Source organism: Oncorhynchus clarkii, chromosome 17, assembly GCF_045791955.1.
Source record: "Oncorhynchus clarkii lewisi isolate Uvic-CL-2024 chromosome 17, UVic_Ocla_1.0, whole genome shotgun sequence".
Classification (NCBI taxonomy): domain Eukaryota; kingdom Metazoa; phylum Chordata; class Actinopteri; order Salmoniformes; family Salmonidae; genus Oncorhynchus; species Oncorhynchus clarkii.
The window spans coordinates 1,444,400-1,464,853 of NC_092163.1; the positions used below are offsets into that span (position 1 = coordinate 1,444,400).

Sequence of the window (20,454 nt, forward strand, 5' to 3'; positions counted from 1 at the left end):
TAAGACCCTCGACATTTATTGGAAAGGAGCATCAAGATCACCGTGCACTTTCACCACCCTGTGAAGTTCATGATTTCTACGGTATTTCATCTGTAGCCTAATAAACTGCTTGCTTTCCCGACGAGTCGTAGGGGAGGACCGCACACCACGTCATCGCGTGAGTGACTCCAAATGTACTTCGATATGACGGGTATTAATTATATCAATATTTACACATAAAGGCGTTTCCAGCGCCATTTCTCGCATAAATACTTTGACCGACACAAAAAGATCCCATCATGTCGACGCACAAATTATCTGTCGGCATTTATAAAATGTATCAAAAACTAAACAGCCGCCATTCTTTTTTTGGTTTATACAGTATGACTTCACACACATAACAACTGTAATGGAAACGTCGTAAAATGTGTCTTTCATGTAATGTCAGTTTCTAAACAACCTAAAAAATGTTTTAAAAAAAACAACATTTAATCAAAATGACAACTTTGTCGACATCTTAAACAGAGCGTTGACCTTGTGTCTGCTCAGTACAACCGACAGAACATTCTAATAGACATGTTGACATCACCACTGTGACGTCATCACGGAACGAGTAGAGTGCTGGCAAAGTAATGTTCTATCTCTCTTTCCAATGATGTGGCATCGATGGCAAATATATATATATATATATATATATATATATATATATATATATATATATTTATTTATATATTTTTTTTGAGGGGGCTTCTGAGTGGCACAGCGGTCTAAGGCACTGCATTTCAGTGCAAGAGGCGTCACTACAGTCCCTGGTTTGAATCAAGGCTGTATCACATCCGGCCGTGACTGGGAGTCCCATAGTGCGGCGCACAATTGGCCCAGCGTCTTCCAGGTTTGGCCGGGGTGGGCCGTCATTATAAATAAAAATTTGTTCTTAACTGACTTGCCTAGTTAAATAAAAAAAACTATTTAAAAAAAATGTAATGTCTGTTTCTAGGCAACTAAAAAAATAAAAAAAATAAAGACATTGTTACATCATCATGTGACGTAGAGTAGAGCTCGTCCTCGTCCTCGTCCTCTATGTTACTGAGTAGAGCTTGTCCTCGTCCTCTATGTTATTGAGTCCGCTACGTGTGGTGCTGTGGTCCGGGTTGAACTTCATATGTTCCTTCAGCTGCTTCAGCTGATAGTAACTCTTTCCACAGTCGTAGCAGTAGAACGGCTTCTCCCCCGTGTGAATCCTCTGGTGCACCTTCAACTCTGAGGACGTGATGAAACGCTTGTCACAGTCGGAGCAGGGGTAAGGCCTCTCTCCTGTGTGAGTCCTCAGGTGCACCTTCAAAGTAAAAAAAATACACAATATAAATTGTATTAATTCAATAAGAATTTCAGTATATAGTAGATAGCAAGTATTATGTTGTGTAAACTGAAATAAAATCCACAACTATATTGTACCTTTAAGGTCCCCCGAGCACGGAAGGTCTTGTCGCAGTAGGAGCAGGCGTAAGGCTTCTGGTCAGAGTGTATTCTCTGGTGGAGCTTGAGGTTGGACAGCTGTTTGAAGGCCTTGTCGCAGTAGGAGCAGCTGTGAGGTTTCTCCTGGCTGTGGATCTTCTCATGGACCCTGGAGCAACAGATAATACATGAACCAGTAGTTCAAGTTCACTTGAATATCAACAGGAAATTGACTGGTTAAGTACTAGTAGTTCACTTGAATATCCCACAACAGGAAATTGACTGGTTAAGTACTAGTAGTTCTAGATCACTTGAATATCCCACAACGGGAAATTGACTGGTTAAGTACTAGTAGTTCACTTGAATATCCCACAACAGGAAATTGACTGGTTAATTACTAGTAGTTCAAGTTCACTTGAATATCCCACAACGGGAAATTGACTGGTTAAGTACTAGTAGTTCTAGATCACTTGAGTATCCCACAACAGGAAATTGACTGGTTAAGTACTGGTAGTTCTAGATCACTTGAATATCCCACAACAGGAAATTGACTGGTTAAGTACTAGTAGTTCACTTGAATATCCCACAACAGGAAATTGACTGGTTAAGTACTAGTAGTTCACTTGAATATCCCACAACAGGAAATTGGTTTGTGACAGTTAATTTAATTTAATTTTTTAAAGACATTGAATCATAACAACAGAAAATACAGTTTAATGAAATAAATGACGACATAACATATGTCGTAATAAAACAAACAGATGACTTAATAATAATGTTTTCTCCAGATAAAAACGTAATAACCTATTACAATGTCCGGTGGTTATTACGTTATCAGGGGAGTAACACATGGGCCCATACTCATAAAGCATCTCAAAGTAGGAGAGCTGATCTAGGATCAGATCCCCTTGTACATTTGATGTTGTTCAGATCAGATCCAATAGGAGAGCTGATCTAGGATCAGGTCCCCTTGTACATGTGATGTTGTTCAGATCAGATCCAATAGGAGAGCTGATCTAGGATCAGGTCCCCTTGTTCATGTGATGTTGTTCAGATCAGATCCAATAGGAGAGCTGATCTAGGATCAGATCCCCTTGTACATGTGATGTTGTTCAGATCCAATAGGAGAGCTGATCTAGGATCAGGTCCCCTTGTACATGTGATGTTGTTCAGATCAGATCCAATAGGAGAGCTGATCTAGGATCAGGTCCCCTTGTACATGTGATGTTGTTCAGATCCAATAGGAGAGCTGATCTAGGATCAGGTCCCCTTGTACATGTGATGTTGTTCAGATCCAATAGGAGAGCTGATCTAGGATCAGATCCCTCGGTCCAGTCATTGTAATCTAAAAGACAAAACGGATCCTAAATCAGCACTCCGACTCAGACGGTTTATGAATATAGGCCCCGAGTTACCTGAGCTCGCTGGAGGAAGGGAACTTCATGGGGCAGCTGCTGCAGTGGTATGGCTTCTCTCCTGTATGGATACGCTGGTGCTTCTTCAGATGGCCAGACTCTACAAAGGTCTTCCCACAGAAGGAGCAGCAGAACGGTCTCTCTCCGGTGTGCCTGCGCTCGTGGGATTTCAGGTTCCCCGTTTGGGCGAAGCCCTTAAAAATCAAATCAAATTTAAAGAGCATTTAAAATCACAACACTCTTTTTGCCAGAGTCTGGAGTATTTACACTGAGTGCACAAAACATTAGGAACGTCTTACTAATATCGAGTTGCCCTTAGAACAGCCTCACTTCCTTGGGGGCGTGGCCTCTACACGGTGTGGAAAGAGTTCCACGGGGATGCTGGCCCATGTTGACTCCAGTGCTTCCCACTGTTGTGTCATGTTGTTTGGATGACCTTTGGGTGGTTCAACAGGAAATTGTTGAGCGTGAAAAACCCAGCAGTGTTGCGGTATCTTGACACACTCAAACCGGTGCACCTGGCACCTACCTGGCACCTACCTCAATACTCCGTTCAAAGGCACTTAAATATTTTGTCTCGAGGCCTAACAATCCTTCAGTAACCCGTCTCCTCCCCTTCATCTACACTGATTGAAGTGGATTTAACAAGTGACATCAATAAGGGATCATAGCTTTCACCTGGATTCACCTGGTCAGTCTATGACATGAAAAGAGCAGGTGTTCCTAATGTTGTGTACACTCAGCGTATACACCTGGCGACATGGGTACGAATCCTCTCTCTCTCTGTATCTGTCTCCCCTATACATTCTGACTATCACTGTCCATAAAAATAACTATAAATTACTACAAAATGTGTTTTAAAATCGCAACACTCTTCACAGTAAAACGATCAAATGACAAGAAGTAAAAGCAAACCATCAGTAAAAGAGATTAAATAAAAAGAACCAACCTTCCCCACACACCTCACAGACGTAAGGTCTCTCTCCTGTGTGTGTTCTCTGGTGGGTCTTTAGAGATGTAATAAAAAGAACCAACCTTCCCCACACACCTCACAGACGTAAGGTCTCTCTCCTGTGTGTGTTCTCTGGTGGGTCTTTAGAGATGTAATAAAAAGAACCAACCTTCCCCACACACCTCACAGACGTAAGGTCTCTCTCCTGTGTGTGTTCTCTGGTGGGTCTTTAGAGATGTAATAAAAAGAACCAACCTTCCCAACACACCTCACAGACGTAAGGTCTCTCTCCTGTGTGTGTTCTCTGGTGGGTCTTTAGAGATGTAATAAAAAGAACCAACCTTCCCCACACACCTCACAGACGTAAGGTCTCTCTCCTGTGTGTGTTCTCTGGTGGGTCTTTAGAGATGTAATAAAAAGAACCAACCTTCCCAACACACCTCACAGACGTAAGGTCTCTCTCCTGTGTGTGTTCTCTGGTGGGTCTTTAGAGATGTAATAAAAAGAACCAACCTTCCCAACACACCTCACAGACGTAAGGTCTCTCTCCTGTGTGTGTTCTCTGGTGGGTCTTTAGAGATGTAATAAAAAGAACCAACCTTCCCCACACACCTCACAGACGTAAGGTCTCTCTCCTGTGTGTGTTCTCTGGTGGGTCTTTAGAGATGTAATAAAAAGAACCAACCTTCCCCACACACCTCACAGACGTAAGGTCTCTCTCCTGTGTGTGTTCTCTGGTGGGTCTTTAGAGATGTAATAAAAAGAACCAACCTTCCCCACACACCTCACAGACGTAAGGTCTCTCTCCTGTGTGTGTTCTCTGGTGGGTCTTTAGAGATGTAATAAAAAGAACCAACCTTCCCCACACACCTCACAGACGTAAGGTCTCTCTCCTGTGTGTGTTCTCTGGTGGGTCTTTAGAGATGTAATAAAAAGAACCAACCTTCCCCACACACCTCACAGACGTAAGGTCTCTCTCCTGTGTGTGTTCTCTGGTGGGTCTTTAGAGATGTAATAAAAAGAACCAACCTTCCCAACACACCTCACAGACGTAAGGTCTCTCTCCTGTGTGTGTTCTCTGGTGGGTCTTTAGAGATGTAATAAAAAGAACCAACCTTCCCCACACACCTCACAGACGTAAGGTCTCTCTCCTGTGTGTGTTCTCTGGTGGGTCTTTAGAGATGTAATAAAAAGAACCAACCTTCCCCACACACCTCACAGACGTAAGGTCTCTCTCCTGTGTGTGTTCTCTGGTGGGTCTTTAGAGATGTAATAAAAAGAACCAACCTTCCCCACACACCTCACAGACGTAAGGTCTCTCTCCTGTGTGTGTTCTCTGGTGGGTCTTTAGAGATGTAATAAAAAGAACCAACCTTCCCCACACACCTCACAGACGTAAGGTCTCTCTCCTGTGTGTGTTCTCTGGTGGGTCTTTAGAGATGTAATAAAAAGAACCAACCTTCCCCACACACCTCACAGACGTAAGGTCTCTCTCCTGTGTGTGTTCTCTGGTGGGTCTTTAGAGATGTAATAAAAAGAACCAACCTTCCCAACACACCTCACAGACGTAAGGTCTCTCTCGTGTGTGTGTTCTCTGGTGGGTCTTTAGAGATGTAATAAAAAGAACCAACCTTCCCAACACACCTCACAGACGTAAGGTCTCTCTCCTGTGTGTGTTCTCTGGTGGGTCTTTAGAGATGTAATAAAAAGAACCAACCTTCCCAACACACCTCACAGACGTAAGGTCTCTCTCCTGTGTGTGTTCTCTGGTGGGTCTTTAGAGATGTAATAAAAAGAACCAACCTTCCCAACACACCTCACAGACGTAAGGTCTCTCTCCTGTGTGTGTTCTCTGGTGGGTCTTTAGAGATGTAATAAAAAGAACCAACCTTCCCAACACACCTCACAGACGTAAGGTCTCTCTCCTGTGTGTGTTCTCTGGTGGGTCTTTAGAGATGTAATAAAAAGAACCAACCTTCCCCACACACCTCACAGACGTAAGGTCTCTCTCCTGTGTGTGTTCTCTGGTGGGTCTTTAGAGATGTAATAAAAAGAACCAACCTTCCCAACACACCTCACAGACGTAAGGTCTCTCTCCTGTGTGTGTTCTCTGGTGGGTCTTTAGAGATGTAATAAAAAGAACCAACCTTCCCCACACACCTCACAGACGTAAGGTCTCTCTCCTGTGTGTGTTCTCTGGTGGGTCTTTAGAGATGTAATAAAAAGAACCAACCTTCCCCACACACCTCACAGACGTAAGGTCTCTCTCCTGTGTGTGTTCTCTGGTGGGTCTTTAGAGATGTAATAAAAAGAACCAACCTTCCCCACACACCTCACAGACGTAAGGTCTCTCTCCTGTGTGTGTTCTCTGGTGGGTCTTTAGAGATGTAATAAAAAGAACCAACCTTCCCCACACACCTCACAGACGTAAGGTCTCTCTCCTGTGTGTGTTCTCTGGTGGGTCTTTAGAGATGTAATAAAAAGAACCAACCTTCCCAACACACCTCACAGACGTAAGGTCTCTCTCCTGTGTGTGTTCTCTGGTGGGTCTTTAGAGATGTAATAAAAAGAACCAACCTTCCCAACACACCTCACAGACGTAAGGTCTCTCTCCTGTGTGTGTTCTCTGGTGGGTCTTTAGAGATGTAATAAAAAGAACCAACCTTCCCCACACACCTCACAGACGTAAGGTCTCTCTCCTGTGTGTGTTCTCTGGTGGGTCTTTAGAGATGTAATAAAAAGAACCAACCTTCCCCACACACCTCACAGACGTAAGGTCTCTCTCCTGTGTGTGTTCTCTGGTGGGTCTTTAGAGATGTAATAAAAAGAACCAACCTTCCCAACACACCTCACAGACGTAAGGTCTCTCTCCTGTGTGTGTTCTCTGGTGGGTCTTTAGAGATGTAATAAAAAGAACCAACCTTCCCAACACACCTCACAGACGTAAGGTCTCTCTCCTGTGTGTGTTCTCTGGTGGGTCTTTAGAGATGTAATAAAAAGAACCAACCTTCCCCACACACCTCACAGACGTAAGGTCTCTCTCCTGTGTGTGTTCTCTGGTGGGTCTTTAGAGATGTAATAAAAAGAACCAACCTTCCCCACACACCTCACAGACGTAAGGTCTCTCTCCTGTGTGTGTTCTCTGGTGGGTCTTTAGAGATGTAATAAAAAGAACCAACCTTCCCCACACACCTCACAGACGTAAGGTCTCTCTCCTGTGTGTGTTCTCTGGTGGGTCTTTAGAGATGTAATAAAAAGAACCAACCTTCCCAACACACCTCACAGACGTAAGGTCTCTCTCCTGTGTGTGTTCTCTGGTGGGTCTTTAGAGATGTAATAAAAAGAACCAACCTTCCCAACACACCTCACAGACGTAAGGTCTCTCTCCTGTGTGTGTTCTCTGGTGGGTCTTTAGAGATGTAATAAAAAGAACCAACCTTCCCCACACACCTCACAGACGTAAGGTCTCTCTCCTGTGTGTGTTCTCTGGTGGGTCTTTAGAGATGTAATAAAAAGAACCAACCTTCCCAACACACCTCACAGACGTAAGGTCTCTCTCCTGTGTGTGTTCTCTGGTGGGTCTTTAGAGATGTAATAAAAAGAACCAACCTTCCCCACACACCTCACAGACGTAAGGTCTCTCTCCTGTGTGTGTTCTCTGGTGGGTCTTTAGAGATGTAATAAAAAGAACCAACCTTCCCCACACACCTCACAGACGTAAGGTCTCTCTCCTGTGTGTGTTCTCTGGTGGGTCTTTAGAGATGTAATAAAAAGAACCAACCTTCCCAACACACCTCACAGACGTAAGGTCTCTCTCCTGTGTGTGTTCTCTGGTGGGTCTTTAGAGATGTAATAAAAAGAACCAACCTTCCCAACACACCTCACAGACGTAAGGTCTCTCTCCTGTGTGTGTTCTCTGGTGGGTCTTTAGAGATGTAATAAAAAGAACCAACCTTCCCCACACACCTCACAGACGTAAGGTCTCTCTCCTGTGTGTGTTCTCTGGTGGGTCTTTAGAGATGTAATAAAAAGAACCAACCTTCCCCACACACCTCACAGACGTAAGGTCTCTCTCCTGTGTGTGTTCTCTGGTGGGTCTTTAGAGATGTAATAAAAAGAACCAACCTTCCCCACACACCTCACAGACGTAAGGTCTCTCTCCTGTGTGTGTTCTCTGGTGGGTCTTTAGAGATGTAATAAAAAGAACCAACCTTCCCAACACACCTCACAGACGTAAGGTCTCTCTCCTGTGTGTGTTCTCTGGTGGGTCTTTAGAGATGTAATAAAAAGAACCAACCTTCCCAACACACCTCACAGACGTAAGGTCTCTCTCCTGTGTGTGTTCTCTGGTGGGTCTTTAGAGATGTAATAAAAAGAACCAACCTTCCCCACACACCTCACAGACGTAAGGTCTCTCTCCTGTGTGTGTTCTCTGGTGGGTCTTTAGAGATGTAATAAAAAGAACCAACCTTCCCCACACACCTCACAGACGTAAGGTCTCTCTCCTGTGTGTGTTCTCTGGTGGGTCTTTAGAGATGTAATAAAAAGAACCAACCTTCCCCACACACCTCACAGACGTAAGGTCTCTCTCCTGTGTGTGTTCTCTGGTGGGTCTTTAGAGATGTAATAAAAAGAACCAACCTTCCCCACACACCTCACAGACGTAAGGTCTCTCTCCTGTGTGTGTTCTCTGGTGGGTCTTTAGAGATGTAATAAAAAGAACCAACCTTCCCAACACACCTCACAGACGTAAGGTCTCTCTCCTGTGTGTGTTCTCTGGTGGGTCTTTAGAGATGTAATAAAAAGAACCAACCTTCCCAACACACCTCACAGACGTAAGGTCTCTCTCCTGTGTGTGTTCTCTGGTGGGTCTTTAGAGATGTAATAAAAAGAACCAACCTTCCCAACACACCTCACAGACGTAAGGTCTCTCTCCTGTGTGTGTTCTCTGGTGGGTCTTTAGAGATGTAATAAAAAGAACCAACCTTCCCAACACACCTCACAGACGTAAGGTCTCTCTCCTGTGTGTGTTCTCTGGTGGGTCTTTAGAGATGTAATAAAAAGAACCAACCTTCCCAACACACCTCACAGACGTAAGGTCTCTCTCCTGTGTGTGTTCTCTGGTGGGTCTTTAGAGATGTAATAAAAAGAACCAACCTTCCCCACACACCTCACAGACGTAAGGTCTCTCTCCTGTGTGTGTTCTCTGGTGGGTCTTTAGAGATGTAATAAAAAGAACCAACCTTCCCCACACACCTCACAGACGTAAGGTCTCTCTCCTGTGTGTGTTCTCTGGTGGGTCTTTAGAGATGTAATAAAAAGAACCAACCTTCCCCACACACCTCACAGACGTAAGGTCTCTCTCCTGTGTGTGTTCTCTGGTGGGTCTTTAGAGATGTAATAAAAAGAACCAACCTTCCCAACACACCTCACAGACGTAAGGTCTCTCTCCTGTGTGTGTTCTCTGGTGGGTCTTTAGAGATGTAATAAAAAGAACCAACCTTCCCAACACACCTCACAGACGTAAGGTCTCTCTCCTGTGTGTGTTCTCTGGTGGGTCTTTAGAGATGTAATAAAAAGAACCAACCTTCCCAACACACCTCACAGACGTAAGGTCTCTCTCCTGTGTGTGTTCTCTGGTGGGTCTTTAGAGATGTAATAAAAAGAACCAACCTTCCCAACACACCTCACAGACGTAAGGTCTCTCTCCTGTGTGTGTTCTCTGGTGGGTCTTTAGAGATGTAATAAAAAGAACCAACCTTCCCAACACACCTCACAGACGTAAGGTCTCTCTCCTGTGTGTGTTCTCTGGTGGGTCTTTAGAGATGTAATAAAAAGAACCAACCTTCCCAACACACCTCACAGACGTAAGGTCTCTCTCCTGTGTGTGTTCTCTGGTGGGTCTTTAGAGATGTAATAAAAAGAACCAACCTTCCCAACACACCTCACAGACGTAAGGTCTCTCTCCTGTGTGTGTTCTCTGGTGGGTCTTTAGAGATGTAATAAAAAGAACCAACCTTCCCAACACACCTCACAGACGTAAGGTCTCTCTCCTGTGTGTGTTCTCTGGTGGGTCTTTAGAGATGTAATAAAAAGAACCAACCTTCCCAACACACCTCACAGACGTAAGGTCTCTCTCCTGTGTGTGTTCTCTGGTGGGTCTTTAGAGATGTAATAAAAAGAACCAACCTTCCCAACACACCTCACAGACGTAAGGTCTCTCTCCTGTGTGTGTTCTCTGGTGGGTCTTTAGGGATTTAATAAAAAGAACCAACCTTCCCACACACCTCACAGACGTAAGGTCTCTCTCCTGTGTGTGTTCTCTGGTGGGTCTTTAGAGATGTAATAAAAAGAACCAACCTTCCCACACACCTCACAGACGTAAGGTCTCTCTCCTGTGTGTGTTCTCTGGTGGGTCTTTAAAGCAGCCAGTATGGTGAAGCTCTTGTCACAGTCTGGACAGGGGAAGGGTCTCTCTCCTGTATTGGGTGAGGGACACAAAACACACCACGTATTGAACTTGATTGTCTGATGATTGAATGACTTTAAAAAAGGTACACTAGAACGACCTTAAACAATTCAACCCCAAAACAAGTGGACAAAACTTATGTCAAAACTATTTATTGACCAGATTGGTTGAGAACCCGACTCTTGATTTTTCACTTGATTGAACTTTGAAAATAAATTTAGGCTGAATACTTTCCAAAGGAACCAAAGTAAAAAACTTTTAAAAAACCTGTGTGTGTGAGTGTGTGTCTCTTCAGCTCGGCTGGTGAGCAGAACCTCTTGGCGCAGGCCGGTACGGAGCAGGGGTACGGTCTCAGTCGGGTGTGGATGACCTGGTGTTTGTCTAAGCTAACAGTGGTGGATAAACGCTTCCCACACCTAGAGCAGGGGAACGGCCTCTGATGACCGCCTTTGGTCTTGTTGGGCTTAGTCCCTGGGTTTGCTGAGATCTGGGGGCTCCTCTCCTCTCCCTCCTCATCTTCCTCTCTGGATGCAGGGTCCTTGTCCGATGCCCCTCCACTGGCAGGGCCAGACCTGGGGTCGTTGTTATGGCAGGGGTTGTTCTTGTCAGGGGTGGCTCTAGGGCCATTGTCAGGGCTGGAGTCATCAGAACTGTGGCTGGTAATGTCAGAAGTGGGGCTTGGGTTGTCATCTGAGGGAACAGAGAAATCTCAGGTCAGATAAGAGGCTTAGTAATGCCATGGTAGCTCCTCTGTGATGCTGTACTCACTAGGCCGTATAAGATATACTATGGCTCCTCTGTGATGCTGTATAGGATATACTATGGCTCCTCTGTGATGCTGTACTCACTAGGCTGTATAGGATATACTATGGCTCCTCTGTGATGCTGTACTCACTAGTCTGTATAGGATATACTATGGCTCCTCTGTGATGCTGTATAGGATATACTATGGCTCCTCTGTGATGCTGTACTCACTAGGCTGTATAGGATATACTATGGCTCCTCTGTGATGCTGTATAGGATATACTATGGCTCCTCTGTGATGCTGTACCCACTAGTCTGTATAGGATATACTATGGCTCCTCTGTGATGCTGTACTCACTAGGCTGTATAGGATATACTATGGCTCCTCTGTGATGCTGTACTCACTAGGCTGTATAGGATATACTATGGCTCCTCTGTGATGCTGTACTCACTAGACTGTATAGGATATACTATGGCTCCTCTGTGATGCTGTACTCACTAGGCTGTATAGGATATACTATGGCTCCTTTGTGATGCTGTATAGGATATACTATGGCTCCTCTGTGATGCTGTACTCACTAGGCTGTATAGGATATACTATGGCTCCTCTGTGATGCTGTATAGGATATACTATGGCTCCTCTGTGATGCTGTATAGGATATACTATGGCTCATCTGTGATGCTGTACTCACTAGGCTGTATAGGATATACTATGGCTCCTCTGTGATGCTGTACCCACTAGTCTGTATAGGATATACTATGGCTCCTCTGTGATGCTGTATAGGATATACTATGGCTCCTCTGTGATGCTGTACTCACTAGGCTGTATAGGATATACTATGGCTCCTCTGTGATGCTGTATAGGATATACTATGGCTCCTCTGTGATGCTGTATAGGATATTCTATGGCTCCTCTGTGATGCTGTACTCACTAGGCTGTATAGGATATACTATGGCTCCTCTGTGATGCTGTACCCACTAGTCTGTATAGGATATACTATGGCTCCTCTGTGATGCTGTACTCACTAGGCTGTATAGGATATACTATGGCTCCTCTGTGATGCTGTACTCACTAGGCTGTATAGGATATACTATGGCTCCACTGTGATGCTGTACTCACTAGACTGTATAGGATATACTATGGCTCCTCTGTGATGCTGTACTCACTAGGCTGTATAGGATATACTATGGCTCCTTTGTGATGCTGTATAGGATATACTATGGCTCCTCTGTGATGCTGTACTCACTAGGCTGTATAGGATATACTATGGCTCCTCTGTGATGCTGTATAGGATATACTATGGCTCCTCTGTGATGCTGTATAGGATATACTATGGCTCCTCTGTGATGCTGTACTCACTAGGCTGTATAGGATATACTATGGCTCCTCTGTGATGCTGTACCCACTAGTCTGTATAGGATATACTATGGCTCCTCTGTGATGCTGTATAGGATATACTATGGCTCCTGTGATGCTGTACTCACTAGGCTGTATAGGATATACTATGGCTCCTCTGTGATGCTGTACTCACTAGGCTGTATAGGATATACTATGGCTCCTCTGTGATGCTGTATAGGATATACTATGGCTCCTCTGTGATGCTGTACTCACTAGGCTGTATAGGATATACTATGACTCCTCTGTGATGCTGTACTCACTAGTCCGTATAGGATATACTATGGCTCCTCTGTGATGCTGTACTCACTAGGCTGTATAGGATATACTATGGCTCCTCTGTGATGCTGTATAGGATATACTATGGCTCCTCTGTGATGCTGTATAGGATATTCTATGGCTCCTCTGTGATGCTGTACTCACTAGGCTGTATAGGATATACTATGGCTCCTCTGTGATGCTGTACTCACTAGTCCGTATAGGATATACTATGACTCCTCTGTGATGCTGTACTCACTAGGCTGTATAGGATATACTATGGCTCCTCTGTGATGCTGTACTCACTAGTCTGTATAGGATATACTATGACTCCTCTGTGATGCTGTACTCACTAGGCTGTATAGGATATATTATGGCTTCTTCCTCTTCCTCCTTCTTGACGTTGAAGAACCCTTAAGGAAACACACAAGATTTAAATCACGGCAAGTTGTAAATAAACAAATCACAAAGAGAGAGAAGGCAAGAGCACCTGTACTTGGGTGAGCCACACCCCATGTCTCTTCCTCCTCTTCTTCTGTTTTCACATGGGCAAAACGTAGGTACGTTGTTAGGGGTGTTGTTAGGGGCCCACAGTCCTCCTGCTTCACCCCCCTCAGGGTCTGCATTACTTGGTCTCCATGGATACCTTTGGGCCCAGGGGACCCTGTGAGTTTGGTCTCCTGAGAGAGAAGAAAACTGAAGTGGATTTGTCACTACAATTATTTCCAGACAAAGCATTTTTATGGTTACATGTAGCTTTCTTTAGTGTGCGTATGTATATATATATATATATATATATATATATATATATATATTTTTTTTTTACTTTAATATATATATATATATATATTTACTTTAACTTTTTTTTTTCTAGGCAAATGCCGGCCAGGAACAGTTGTAATTTATATAGTTGTTCAGTTTAACTCAATTCTTTGGTAGGTACCGAACATATTTTAACATGATTAAGTTTGAAAAATGTGTGAATGGCTGTTTCCTGGGCTTAAAGGATAATCGCAATATTCAACTGACTCCTTCGTAAACCCAGATTCTGGTTTATTCTACATCATGCCTGAACACGCATCTCTATACATATTCATTGATGGAAACTGCTAGCACCAACATGGTCGCTGCATATCACCATTCTAGCTATTTCACTTCACTTCTGTAACGGGAAATAATAATGTTGAAACGTATCGATTAGACTGCTTCCACCGGGCAAGGAAACTGCTGCTTTGTTCAAAACCGCTGAACTGAGCAGAAAATTAAAAAACATACGTCCACCTTCTAAACATTGTACATGTTATATTTGAGTTTATTGTTGTCTACTCACCACCACGTCCATTGTATATAGTAGTGCTCTTTAAAAAAAGAAGAAGCTCAGAATATGAAACAAACTGGTTGTTGTTTTTCTTCCGGCTTCCGCCTCAGTGTCGTCAGACGTGACCATCTAGACGAGAGCAATCAACTACCGCTTGTGATTTATCTTTTACTTCTGTCTTTTTTACTGTTAAGCTAGCAAGTTTATAGTTGGCCGATGGTAGCTTCTTATCTTCCCATTTTGCTAATACAACTATTCAGCTATGAACTTCGCTTTTGTCTTACGTTCATCGGCCACGGGACTTCGTTGAACGGCGACTTTTGGAGATCACCGTCCTATTATGTCCTGGGCAACATCGTAAGACTAACAGGGGAACAGGTTTAGCTACCGTTAGCCATGGCCCTGTCCTGGTTGACATGACAACTTCCCCGACCTGCTGATGACCCGTGTGTCATCCCTGTGATATTCCTGTCCGGTGGACCATCTTAAACAACACAGCATGGACGAGGTGACAGGACATTTTGTCGGGGGGGGGAGGAACCGCTTTCTTTCAATATATATGAGTGTAAATATTTCATGTAGCTAGCTTGCTGGCTTGTCGCCGATGCCAACTAGTGTCTGCTGTCAGCTGAATTGTTGGTTGTAATAACAATGTCGTTTTTTAGCTAATCACATAGTCACCCTTATATGTGTCTAGCGTTAACTGTGTTGTTTCGCAATATGAACAAAAACAGCAACAACTTCTTGATTTGAGTTTTTTTTTACTTTAGTATCCGGCAGGAGACGATACAGCACAACAGTGTAGTGATGTTCCTAACTCAGGGTCCAGCGGACTAGACTGAACCAAGTGCTAAATTTGTTTAAATTGTTTACCTGTAAGGGTGAAGCCTAGCCTGTGCTGTTCTCTGCTGCAGGAGTCTGTAGACCAAGTGTCCAACCTGTCTCCTCTTCGCCACAACGCTGGAGCTGACTGTAACCATGGTGACCAGAGCTCACTGTTGAGCCAGCAAGAGATGGTGTTGGAAAACCACGATTATCTCCATCACCGTGAAACGCTGGCCTCAAAGATTTCCGCTGAAGAGAGAGGAGTGTGGTGTGAGTCTGATGTCCCTGTAGTACAACAGAACAACCTCTACAACACAACATCATCCACTAAGAAGTCTTTCCCCTGCTCTGTGTGTGGACGACTCTTCACTACAAAACAGTCCCGGGACCGACACATGAAGACCCACACGGGAGAGAAGCCGTTCCACTGCACCGTGTGTGGGAAGAGCTTCTCTCAGCAGTCCTCCTTTAGGATACACCAGAAAAGCCACACGGGGGAGAAGCCCTACCGCTGTCTTGCACCTGACTGTGGGAAGAGCTTCTACCAATCAGGAGCCTTGTTGAGACACGGAAGGGGTCACGCTGAGGGGTCGACAAGACTAAGAGCTGCTGAAGATGTGCTGCCACACCAACAGGAGCTGCTTGTCCAACAGGACGATACTAGTAACAAGGTGGGGAGGACTAGTGCTGTGTCTCAATTGGGGGACTAGGGCTGTGTCTCAATTGGAGGACTAGGGCTATGTCTAAATTGAAGAACTAGGGCTGTGTCTCAATTGAGACTAGGGTTGTGTCTCAATTGGAGGACTAGGGTTGTGTCTCAATTGGAGGACTAGGGCTGTGTCTCAATTGGAGGACTAGGGCTGTGTCTCAATTGGAGGACTAGGGCTGTGTCTCAATTGGAGGACTAGGGCTGTGTTTCAATTGGCATCGTATTCCCTATATAGTGCACTACTTTTGACAGGAGCTGGCTATAATCAGTTACTCAGCCCTATGGGCCCTGGTCAAAGTTAGTGTACTATTTAGGGAATAGGGATTGGTCCTGGTGCCTTGTAAAAAAGTAGTGCACAATATAGGGATTAGGGTGCTATCTGAGACACGACTCCTAGACAACTGGCTGTTCAATAACTTCTCAACAGGTATGTTTCAACTGTCTTTAACTTCTCATTGTTGTCTCATTTTAGAATTCTAAACTTCAGGCTGTAGTGGATGTGCTGCCAGAGCAAGAGGATGTCCGTCTGGCTCAAGGTACTGACAGGTGGTTTAGGAAGACTTGTTGCTATTATGCAAATCATGTTCAAGTTCCATAAATCACCCGGGCCGGCCCCCATTGATAAAGGGCCGTAGTACCTCAAGGTACTGACAGGTGGTTTAGGAAGACATGTTGCTACTATGCAAATCATGTTCAAGTGAGTTGCTGGCCCTTTGAGGTCCACAATGTACACTGAGTGTACAAAACATTAAGAACACCAGCTCTTTCCATGACATTTATATATATATGTGTGTGTAATCCCCATCCCCGCAGGAGGCCATTTGCCTTCTGGTAGGCCGTCATTATAAATAAGAATTTGTTTTTAACTGACTTGCCTAGTTAAAGGCTAAATAACATTTTAAAAAATAAACATAGACTGACCAGGTGAATCCAGGTGAAAGCTATGATCCCTTATTGCTGTCACTTGTTAAATCCACTTCAAATCAATCAGTGTAGATGAAGGGGAGGAGACGGGTTAAAGAAGGATTTTTAAGCCTTGAGACAAACGAGACATGGATTGTGTATGTGTGCCATTCAGAGGGTGAATGGGCAAGACAACAGATTTGTGCCTTTGAACAGGGCCAGACGCACCAGTTTGTGTCAAGAACTGCAACGCTGCTGGGTTTTTGATACGTAACAGTTTCCTGTGTGTATCAAGAATGGTCCACCACCCAAAGGACATCCAGCCAACTTGACACAACCGTGGGAAGCATTGGAGTCGACATGGGCCAGCATCCCTGTGCAACTCTTTAGACACCTTGTGGAGTCCATGCCCTCCCGACAAATTTAGTCTGTTCTGAGATCAAAGGGGCGAGGTGCAACTCAATATTAGGAAGGTGTTTCTAATGCTTTGTACAATCAGTGTAAATATGCCTCTGGACTTTGTGTTTTTATCCTGAATAATGTTCAATGTTCCACGACCGTTGAAAAGTTTGGGGTCACAAGGAAATGTCCTTGTTTTTTTGAAAGAAAACCGCCTTTTTTTTGTCCATTTAAAATAACATCAAATTGATCAGAAATATAGTGTAGACATTGTTAATGTTGTAAATGACTATTGTAGCTGGAAACGGCTGATTTTTAATGGATTATCTACATAGGTCGTACAGAGGCCCGTTATCAGCATCCATCACTCCTGTGTTCCAATGGCACATTGTGTTAGCTAATCAAAGTTTATCATTTTAAAAGGCTAATTGATCATTAGAAATCCCTTTTGCAATTATGTTAGCACAGCTGAAAATGGTTGTTCTGATTTAAGGAAGCAATAAAACTGGCCTTCTTTAGACTAGTTGAGTATCTGGAGCATCAGCATTTGTGGGTTCGATTACAGGCTCAAAATGGCCAGAAACAAATAACTTACTTCTGAAACTCGTCATTCTATTCTTGTTCTGAGAAATGAAGGTTAATCCATGCAAGAAATTGCCAAGAAACTGAAGATCTCGTACAACGCTGTGTACTACTCCCTTCACAGAACAGTGCAAACTGGCTCTAACCAGAATAGAAAGAGGAGTGGGAGGCCCGGGTGCACAACTGAGCAAGAGGACAAGCACATTAGACTGTCTAGTTGCAGCTTCATTAAATAGTACCCGCAAAACACCAGTCTCAACGTCAGCAGTGAAGAGGCGACTCCGGGATGCTGGCCTTCAAGGCAGAGTTGCAAGGAAAAAGCCATATCTCAGACTGGCCAATAAAAATAAAATATTAAGAAAACAGACAGAGGAACTCTGTGGCCATCGAAGGTAAGCATTTACCCACTGGAGTCGGTTTCGACGCCGAACAGCAGTCAGGTCGAGACCCTGGTGAGGGCAACGAGCAAGGACAACGAGCACGCAAATGAGCTGCCCTGAGACGGTTTCTGACAGTTTATGCAGAAATTCTTTGGTTGTGCAAAACCCACAGTTTCATCATCTGTCCGGGTGGCTGGTGAAGAAGCCGGATGTGGAGGTCCTGGTGGTTACACGTGGTCTTCGGTTGTAAGGCCGGTTGGATGTACTGCCAAATTCTCTAAAACTTTACATTAAATTCTCTGGCAACAGATGTGGTGGACATTCCTGCAGTCGGCAGGACTAGGAGTTTTTCCTAGCCACCGTGCTTCTACACCTGCATTGCTTGCTGTTTGGGGTTTTAGGCTGGGTTTCTGTACAGCACTTTGAGATATCAGCTGATGTACGAAGGGCTATATAAATAAATTTGATTTGATTTGTGGCATTGTTTTGTTTGACAAAACTGTACATTGGAGTGGCATTTTGTCCCCAGCACAAGGTGCACCTCTGTAATGATCATGCTCTTTAATTGAAACTTCTTAGGGCTGCAATCCCGTTAACGGGATGATATGACAACAGCCAGTGAAAGTGCAGGGCGCCAAATTCAAAACAACAGAAATCTCATAATTAAAATTCCTCAAACATACATGTATCTTATACCGTTTTAAAGGTAATCTTGTTGTTAATCCCACCACAGTGTCCAATTTCAAATAGGCTTTACAGTGAAAGCACCACAAACGATTATGTTAGGTCACCACCAAACCAAAGAAAAACTCAGCCATTTTTCCAGCCAAAGAGAGGAGTCACAAAAAGCACAAATAGAGACAATTAATCACTAACCTTTGATGATCTTCATCAGATGACACTCATAGGACTTCATGTGACACAATACGTGTATGTTTTGTTTGATAAAGTTAATATTTATCAAAATCTGAGTTTACATTGGCGCGTTACATTCACTAGTTCCAAAAACATCCAGTGATTTTGCATAGCCACATCGATTCAACAGAAATACTCATCATAAATGTAGATGATAATACAAGTTATACACATGGAATTATAGATATACCTCTCCTTAATGCAACCACTGTGTCAGATTTCAAAAAAACTTTACGGAAAAAGCAAACCATGCAATAATCTGAGACGGCTCTCAGAAAATAAATACAATTTTCCCGCCATGTTGGAGTCAACAGAAACAAGAAATCACATTATAAATATTTCCTTACCTTTGATGATCTTCATCAGAATGCACTCACCGGAATCCTAGTTCCACAATAAATGCTTGATTTGTTCGATAATGTCCATTATTTATGTCTAAGTAGCTACTTTTGTTAGCGCGTTAGGCACACATATCCAAACGCTCGTGCAGGTCCTGCATAACTTCGGACAAAAACTTCAAAAAGTTATTACAGGTCGAAGAAACATTTCAAACTAAGTATATAATCAATCTTTAGGGTTTTGTTATCATAAATCTTCAATAAAGTTCCAACCGGAGAATTCCTTTGTGTCTAGAGAAGCAATGGAATGCAGGTCGATATCATGTGGAATACGCATGACCAGGAAATGGCTCTCTGCCAGTAACCTGACTCATTCAGCTCGTATTCAGGACCACAACACAGTAGAAGCCTCATTCAAGTTTCCAAAGACAGTTGGCATCTAGTGGAAGCCCTAGGAAGTGCAACTTTATCCATATCCCACTGTGAATTCAATAGGGCCTGGGTTGAAAAATCGACCAACCTCAGATTTCTCACTTCTTGTTTGGATTTCTTCTCAGGTTTTTGCCTGCCATATGAGTTCAGTTATACTCACAGAGTATAATGTTATACTCATTCAAACAGTTTTAGAAACTTCAGTGTTTTCCATCCAATACTAATAGTAATATGCATTTATTAGCAACTGAGACTGAGGAGCAGGCCATTTACCCTGGGCACCTCTGCGCACCTTTCATCCAAGCGACTCAATACTGCCCCTGCAGCCATTAGAAGTTTTTAATCAGCTTCTTGATATGCCACACCTGTCAGGTGGATGGATTATCGTGGCAAAGGAGAAATGCTCACTAACAGGATGTAAACACATTTATGCACAAAATGTTAGAGAAATAAGCTTTTTTTTATGGGACATTTCTGGGATCTTTTATTTCAGCTCGTGAAACATGGGACTAAAACTTTACATGTTGCGTTTTATATTTTTGTTTCGTGTATTTGAAGTCATTCCAAATACTTTATCTGGGATTAATTGGGCTTGTCTTGCGCAATGGAACCAATAAGAGTAGATGCAACAAAAAAAAACGCAAACCCCGCCCATCTGGTACTCCTGGCAAGCTAGAGCAAACGCTAACAGTATCTGAAAGATTTCAGATAGTATTTGAACCCAGGTGCGTTGGACCAACTTTCAAATTGTAATATTGTTCTACTTCTAGACATAGTGACATAGAATTATTTAAATGTTTCCCATGTTATGCTAATGAAGTGCTAACATAGGTTATGCTAATGGAGTGCTAACATGGGTTATGCTAATGGCGTGCTAATGGAGTGCTAACATGGGTTATGCTAATGGGGTGCTAATGGAGTACTAACATGGGTTATGCTAATGGGGTGCTAATGGAGTACTAACATGGGTTATGCTAATGTGGTA

The 20,454-nt window shown here is 43.6% G+C and overlaps 2 protein-coding genes across 5 annotated transcripts in view; one reads left to right on the plus strand and one right to left on the minus strand.

Moving 5' to 3' along the window:
* Positions 1–14,311, minus strand: LOC139370038 (zinc finger protein OZF-like). 3 transcript variants are annotated; one of them, XM_071109337.1, is made up of 8 exons: positions 14,271–14,311; positions 13,159–13,348; positions 13,022–13,081; positions 10,538–10,960; positions 10,162–10,280; positions 2,850–3,043; positions 1,435–1,603; positions 1–1,315 (listed from the first exon to the last, which is right to left on the minus strand). In XM_071109337.1, the coding sequence occupies exons 1-8, from the start codon at positions 14,274–14,276 to the stop codon at positions 1,058–1,060; spliced, it is 1,419 nt and encodes a 472-aa protein (XP_070965438.1). In that variant the 5' UTR covers positions 14,277–14,311; the 3' UTR covers positions 1–1,057. The 3 variants fall into 3 exon arrangements, with proteins under 3 accessions (XP_070965438.1, XP_070965437.1, XP_070965439.1); XM_071109336.1 differs by lacking the exon at positions 14,271–14,311 and adding an exon at positions 13,999–14,109; XM_071109338.1 differs by lacking the exon at positions 14,271–14,311 and adding an exon at positions 13,999–14,103 and having other exon boundaries at positions 344–1,315; positions 10,174–10,280.
* LOC139370028 (zinc finger protein 585A-like) overlaps positions 14,150–20,454 on the plus strand; it is a 24,398-nt gene continuing 18,093 nt past the window's right edge. Inside the window, exons 1-3 of one of the 2 annotated variants that reach the window (XM_071109321.1) lie at positions 14,150–14,494; positions 14,901–15,482; positions 15,993–16,056. In XM_071109321.1, coding sequence (XP_070965422.1) covers positions 14,486–14,494; positions 14,901–15,482; positions 15,993–16,056 — 655 coding nt within the window. In that variant the 5' untranslated portion in view covers positions 14,150–14,485. The remainder of the gene's footprint in view (positions 14,495–14,900; positions 15,483–15,992; positions 16,057–20,454) is intronic. The other variant, XM_071109320.1, reaches the window with a different exon arrangement.

Coding starts and splice junctions, on each gene's coding strand:
- LOC139370038 (XM_071109336.1), bottom strand. Junction 10,281..10,537: donor ACACACACTCACACACACAG/GTTTTTTAAAAG, acceptor CACCCAATACAG/GAGAGAGACCCTTCCCCTGT. Junction 1,316..1,434: donor GTGCTCGGGGGACCTTAAAG/GTACAATATAGT, acceptor TTTACTTTGAAG/GTGCACCTGAGGACTCACAC.